At 64.1% G+C, this 6,210-nt stretch overlaps 1 protein-coding gene across 1 annotated transcript in view; it reads left to right on the plus strand.

Moving 5' to 3' along the window:
• Nucleotides 1-6,210, plus strand: part of EPS8L2 (EPS8-like 2) — a 19,913-nt gene that overhangs the window by 11,830 nt on the left and 1,873 nt on the right. The window contains exons 5-17 of the mRNA XM_011993827.1: nt 677-838; nt 1,236-1,385; nt 1,469-1,548; nt 1,662-1,804; nt 1,883-1,953; nt 2,139-2,265; nt 2,453-2,541; nt 2,635-2,709; nt 2,940-3,088; nt 3,212-3,341; nt 3,688-3,800; nt 5,162-5,267; nt 6,168-6,210. Of these exons, the coding sequence (XP_011849217.1) occupies nt 677-838; nt 1,236-1,385; nt 1,469-1,548; nt 1,662-1,804; nt 1,883-1,953; nt 2,139-2,265; nt 2,453-2,541; nt 2,635-2,709; nt 2,940-3,088; nt 3,212-3,341; nt 3,688-3,800; nt 5,162-5,267; nt 6,168-6,210 (1,438 nt within the window). The remainder of the gene's footprint in view (nt 1-676; nt 839-1,235; nt 1,386-1,468; nt 1,549-1,661; nt 1,805-1,882; nt 1,954-2,138; nt 2,266-2,452; nt 2,542-2,634; nt 2,710-2,939; nt 3,089-3,211; nt 3,342-3,687; nt 3,801-5,161; nt 5,268-6,167) is intronic.

Genomic DNA, 6,210 nt, shown 5'->3' on the forward strand with positions numbered 1-6,210 from the left:
TTACTCAGCGAACAGGGCAGCTTGGCTGGAGGAGGGGGCCTGAGCCAGGCCTGGAAAGAGGAGAGATGGAGGGCACAGGGCAAGGGCCAGGCTGGCCGCAGATCCTCAGGGATGGGTGCATCCCATACGCACTTGTTGAGGGTCCGCTGTGCACCAGGCTCTGCCCTGGACCTGGGGACACAGCTTAGCAAGTGGCAACTGGAACCCCGCCTGGGAGTAGCGAGCACGCCGGACATGTAGCACGCTGCGTGCAGCGCGACGTTGGGTCTGATTCAGGAAACAGGGCAGTTGGGGATGGGGTGACGGCTGGCATTGTAGCCAGGTGGCCACACAGGGGATGTCTGAGAAGGAAGAGAGCTGGGGAGGCTGGCGCAGCCAGTGCAGTGGGCGGGTGCTGAGCCCGTGCCAGGAGGTGGGCAGGTGAGGATGGTGGCACGGGGCCGGGCAGCAATTGGAATTCTTTTGAGGATATTGTCAGGACACAAGCATGGTCCCCACAGATGCCTGCCAAGGCAGAATAGAGACTCCCCCCACCAAAGGCGGGGCTGGGCCCCCGTCCTACCACCCTACCCAGGGTTGGCTGTGGCCCCTCAGCCCCCCAGGCTGTGGCCCCTGGGGGCTGGGCTTTCAGCACAAGGAGGGCTCTGCCTAACAGTGACCGCCCACCCACCCCCAGCACCTGGCCACTTTCATCATGGACAAGAGCGAAGCCATCACGTCTGTGGAGGACGCCATCCGGAAGCTGGTGCAGCTGAGCTCCAAGGAGAAGATCTGGACCCAGGAGATGCTCCTGCAGGTGAATGACCAGTCACTGCGGCTGCTGGACATCGAGTCTCAGGTGGGGCCCAGCGCTGGTGGGGACAGGGAGCACAGTGGGTAGAGGCGGCGGCAGCCACTGGCTGCAGCCCACATGTGCGGCCAGGCCTCTCTGCAGGGCCGGCCATGCCCCATCATTCTGCTCCCTGGAAGAGAATGGGACGAGGGTGGGCAGAGAGGGCCGTATGGAACTGAGTCCAGGGAAGTTTGGAAGCCTGGGTCAGCCTTGCTGCACAGCAGCGGGGCGTGTCGGGGCCTCATTCTCATCTTTGGGAGCCCATTTCCCAGCGGCGCCAGAGGGGCTTGTGCTCCAGGTGTGTCCACAGTTCCGGCCACTCCCTACCGGTGCCTCATGGGTGCTCACAGCTCCGGTCACTCCCTGCCGGTGTGAGTCGTGTTGGCGCGACGTGTCCCCGCAGGAGGAGCTGGAAAACTTCCCGCTGCCCACCGTGCAGCGCAGCCAGACGGTGCTGAACCAGCTGCGCTACCCGTCCGTGCTGCTGCTTGTGTGCCAGGACTCGGAGCAGAGCAAGCCCGACGTCCACTTCTTCCACTGCGACGAGGTGGAGGTGAGGCTGTACCGGGCAGGGCAGGGCGGGGCTCCGCAGCGTTGTGCCCCGCCCTCCCGGCCACCTGATGCCCGGTTTCCCAGGCAGAGCTGGTGCACGAGGACATCGAGAGCGCGTTGGCCGACTGCCGGCTGGGCAAGAAGATGCGGCCGCAGACCCTGAAGTAGGGCAGAGGGAGAGCAGGGTCACAGCGCGGCGGAGAGGGGAGGAGCTGGGCAGGGAGGGAGGGTCAGGTGTGTTCCCATCGGGGCTGAGCAGGACCCCCTCACCCTCCAGGGGACACCAGGAGAAGATTCGGCAGCGGCAGTCCATCCTGCCCCCTCCTCAGGGCCCGGCGCCCATCCCCTTCCAGCACCGCAGCGGGGACTCCCCGCAGGCCAAGAATCGCGTGGGCCCGCAGGTGCCACTCAGCGAGCCAGGTAGGCTGAGGGGCTGGCGGGGGCTCCACAGGGCTTGTTGTGAGGGGCTCCGTGAGCAGCCGCCATGTCCCCCATCAGGTTTCCGCCGTCGGGAGTCGCAGGAGGAGGAGCCGCGGGCTGTGCTGGCTCAGAAGATAGAGAAGGAGACGGTGGGTGCCTGGGCATGGCAGGTGGCCCTCCCTTCCAGGCCCCCAGCAGTGGGCACTGGTCCCTGCCGCCCCTCCGGCCAGTCCCCAGCCTGTAGCTGCCCCTCCGCAGGTTTGGGGACATCCCTGCAGCAGGGCGGGGCAGCGGGGAGTGTCTGAGGCTGACCCCTGACCCCTTCTGACCCCAGCAAATCCTCAACTGCGCCCTGGACGATATTGAGTGGTTTGTGGCTCGGCTACAGAAGGCGGCCGAGGCTTTCAAGCAGCTGAACCAGCGGAAGAAGGGGAAGAAGAAGGGCAAGAAGGGGCCGGCAGGTGCAGGGGCCAGGGACGGGGCCAGGGACGGGGCCGGCAGGTGCAGGGGACAGGGACGGGGCCAGGGACGGGGCCACTCATGGAGCTGGGGAAGGTCTGGCCCACACAGATGGGCTGCATGGGACACAAGGCACAGGGGCTGGGGAGACCAGGGCCAGCCCAGCTCACACGGTGCCTCCCATGCCAGAGGGCGTCCTCACGCTGCGGGCACGGCCCCCTTCTGAGGGCGAGTTCGTTGACTGCTTCCAGAAAATCAAGCTGGCGATTAACTTGCTGGTGAGTCCCGCGGCCTCAGCCCTGGCCCAGCGTCTGTGTGAGGGGTGGGTGGAGGCCCCGCCCCGGCCCCTGCTCACTGGTTCCTGCCCCCAGGCAAAGCTGCAGAAGCACATCCAGAACCCCAGCGCCGCGGAGCTCGTGCACTTCCTCTTCGGGCCTCTGGACCTGGTGCCTGGGGCTGGGCAGCAGGGGCGTGCGGGGTGGGAGCCCAGAGGTCTCTGGAGCATCTATCTCCCCGGGGTCGGGGTCGGGGCAGCAGGTGCCCGTTTTGGGCAGCCCGGTTCACGCTGTGTGGCCACACACTCTGGGGTCCACAGTCCCTTCCTGAGGGCCAGCCACGGGGGTGCTGGACGGGGGTCTGTGGGCCTCAGTCCCTTCTGAACCTCGCTGTGCTCCAGATCGTCAACACCTGCGGTGGCCCAGACATCGCACGCTCTGTCTCCTGCCCACTGCTCTCCCAAGATGCCGTGGACTTCCTGCGCGGTCACCTGGTCCCTAAGGAGATGTCGCTGTGGGAGTCGCTGGGAGAGAGCTGGATGCGGCCCCGGTATGGCAGGGCGGAGTGGTGCCGGAGCTGCATGGGGGCCAGCACTGCACAGGGGTCAGCTTTGGGGTCCTGGGTGGGCCAGTTCTTGAGGGGCAGGGCTGACTTCAGGACCTCCCACCCCAGCTCCGAGTGGCCGCGGGAGCCGCAGGTGCCCCTGTACGTGCCCAAGTTCCACAGTGGCTGGGAGCCCCCCGTGGATGTGCTGCAGGAGGCCCCCTGGGAGGTGGAGGGGCTGGCGTCTGCCCCCATTGAGGTGAGAGCACCAGCAGCCCCCATCCCCACTCCAGCCCCAACACCACCCCTCCCCAGAGCTCCCCTCCCCAGCCCCGACACCCACCCCTCACCAGAGCTCCCCTGCCCAGCCCACCTCCACCCACCACCCCTTCAGCTGCAGCTCAGCTGCCCCCAGCCCCGCCAGGAGAGGCAGCCCATGCCGGCATCACCAGGCTTCAGGCTCCGTCACCTTCAGTGGTGTATCAGTCACAGCACATTAGCCGAGCCCCTGTCTTATGCCCCCTTGTCCTGGGACCCAGCCTGCCCCTGCCCTCCTTACCCAGCCCTGCCCCATGTCTAGCTCAGGCCGCCCACCTTCACCACAGGTGAGTCCAGTGAGCCGACAGTCCGTACGAAACTCCCAGAAGCACAGCCCCGCTTCAGAGCCCACCCCCACGGGGGATGCCCTACCACCAGTCAGCTCCCCACATACTCACAGGTAAGCCCCCCTCAAAGTGAGGGAGCATGAAAGTGAAACCCTTCAGAACCTACAGGCTCTAAACACATATGGGTACGCTGCCACCAGGTGGTAGCAAGTGCATTGGTCAAGCGGTTTAAAACACCACTTTTCCAGATTTGAAGTGGTTTTAACTGTATGATATATAATTAATGGAAACATTTCAAAAGTCATGCACACATTCTCTATCCTAATATATCAGCTTTGTCTGTGCATCCACATGTATGTTTTAGAACCAAGGTTAGAAACTTACTAAACCACTGAGCTTGAGTGGTTTCACCAAACACTGTCACCCTGTTGGGACTGCTTCAGGCCCAACCTCTGGTAGAGCCACAAGAGGAGACTGGGGTCCTGGGCTACTGAAGCCCCTCCCCTCCCTCCACCCCCAGCCCCAACTGTTTCCACAGAGGACAAAGAACAAGCCCACGGCACTACTGGGAGTCCTGTCTTTCCTCGCCTCCCCTCTTCCCTTCTGTTCCCATTCCTGGTCCAGGATCTGTATGGGAAGCCCCTGACCCTGCCACACCCCAGGATTCAATTTTGGGGGGAAGGGGGGCCAGAAATCCATCTTCTAAGCAAGCATGGCCTTCCCTTGCCCACAATGTCAGCCTGGCTCTCATAGTCCCTGGCTTAGGACCGTACTTAGAAACATTTTACCCTTTGACTTCAGTTCCTGGTCTGTCCACCCTGGCTCTGTCCTGACAGTCCATGGCCCCTTCATTTCCCTGAGCGCCTGGACATGGGAGCTGCCCTGATGACCAGGGCCACACTGGCCCGGACAGATGGCCTGGCCAGGTGACAGCCACAGGCCTGCTACATGCCAAAGCCAGGACCCCTCAGCCAGAGGCAGCCCCCACACGCTTTTGAGGTGCAGGTCCCACCCCACAGAGAGGAGCTGGAGACCCATCCTCCACTGGACCATTTGGGCTGTGTTCAGTCCTCAGAGGGGCTGTGGCTCTGAAGACATGCTGGCCCTCATTGGCCAGCTGGGGGGAGCTGTGACCCTGGCATTTCCCAGGAACGCCCCTGGCTCTGGTTCCCCTGGGGTGCTGGACTAGAGACCCCTGAGGTGGCCTGGGATGGGCCAGCCTTGCTGTGCCACAGGCCCCTGCGCCACGCCCACCTCCTGCCTGCCCCGCCTCCACGCAGGGCCCCAAAGCTCTGGGGCTGTCACAGTTTCCATTCCCGGCTGACGCTGCCTGCAGCCTCTCTCCACGGTGACCTCCAGAGCAGAAAAGAGGCAGCCAGCCGTGCACCTGGGAAGCTGCTGACCCCCAGTCGCTGCCCAGGTCTCAGAGAAGACCCCCACCAGCCTGGGCCTCAGCCCCTCCTGTTCCTCACAGGGGCTACCAGCCAACACCAGCCATGGCCAAGTACGTCAAGATCCTGTACGACTTTACAGCCCGAAACGCCAACGAGCTATCAGTGCTCAAGGATGAGGTCCTAGAGGTGAGGGGGCTGGACAAGGGGGTCCAAGAGGGGGAAACGGGGCAGGGTTTCAAGGGAGGGGCTATCAGGGGAGGTGGGGAGCGGTCTAGGACCAGGCTGGGTGATGCCAGGACCGGGCACAGCTGCCTGCCCCTTTCTCCAGGGTCCCCGCCCCTGGGCTCTGATCAGGATCTGCAGCCTGTTGGAGGGGCCTCCCTATCTTGGGGATCTCCAAAGGCATGCAGGGACCCCTGTGCCAGGCTGGGGGGAGCGTCTGCACCATGTGGACCCAGCAGGGGCCTGTCATTCACACCCACCCAGGAGCCCCCACGTCTGCACTGGCTGCATCTGCCAGCCGGAATCCAGGCCACCCACTGGGGGACAGAAAGTGGAGCAGGCTGGGGGGAGTGGGCCACATCCACAGCCTGGTTAGGCGGTTCATGCCTGTAACTGCAGCACTGGGAAGCCAAGGCGGGAGGATCCCTTTAGCCTACGAATTTGAGACAAACCTGGGCAACACCTCGAAACCCCATCTCTACAAAAAATATAAAAATTAGCTGGATGCAGTGGTGTGCGCCTGTGGTGCCAGCTACTCGGGAGGCTGAGGTGGGAGGATCGCCTGAACCCAGGAGGTCGAGGCTGCAGTGGGGAGTGATTGTACCACTGCACTCCAGCCTGGGCGGCAGAGTGAGACCCTGTCTCAGAGAAAAAAGAAGGGTCTCCCAGACTCCCTGAGGCAGGGTGGGGAGGAGTAGCCCAGCGAGGGATGGAGGGGTGGAAACAGGGCTGCGGAGAGGATGGAGCGAAGCGGGGCTCCGGGAGACCCTGGGGCGCGCCCCGACCTCTGTAAAGCGGAACCAGCGGGTGGTCCCAGCCCCGCAGAGCCTGGATGTGGGGAGGGGCTGACGGTGCGCCCCACAGGTGCTGGAGGACGGCCGGCAGTGGTGGAAGCTGCGCAGCCGCA

Source organism: Mandrillus leucophaeus, unplaced genomic scaffold (assembly GCF_000951045.1).
Source record: "Mandrillus leucophaeus isolate KB7577 unplaced genomic scaffold, Mleu.le_1.0 Scaffold435, whole genome shotgun sequence".
Taxonomy (NCBI): domain Eukaryota; kingdom Metazoa; phylum Chordata; class Mammalia; order Primates; family Cercopithecidae; genus Mandrillus; species Mandrillus leucophaeus.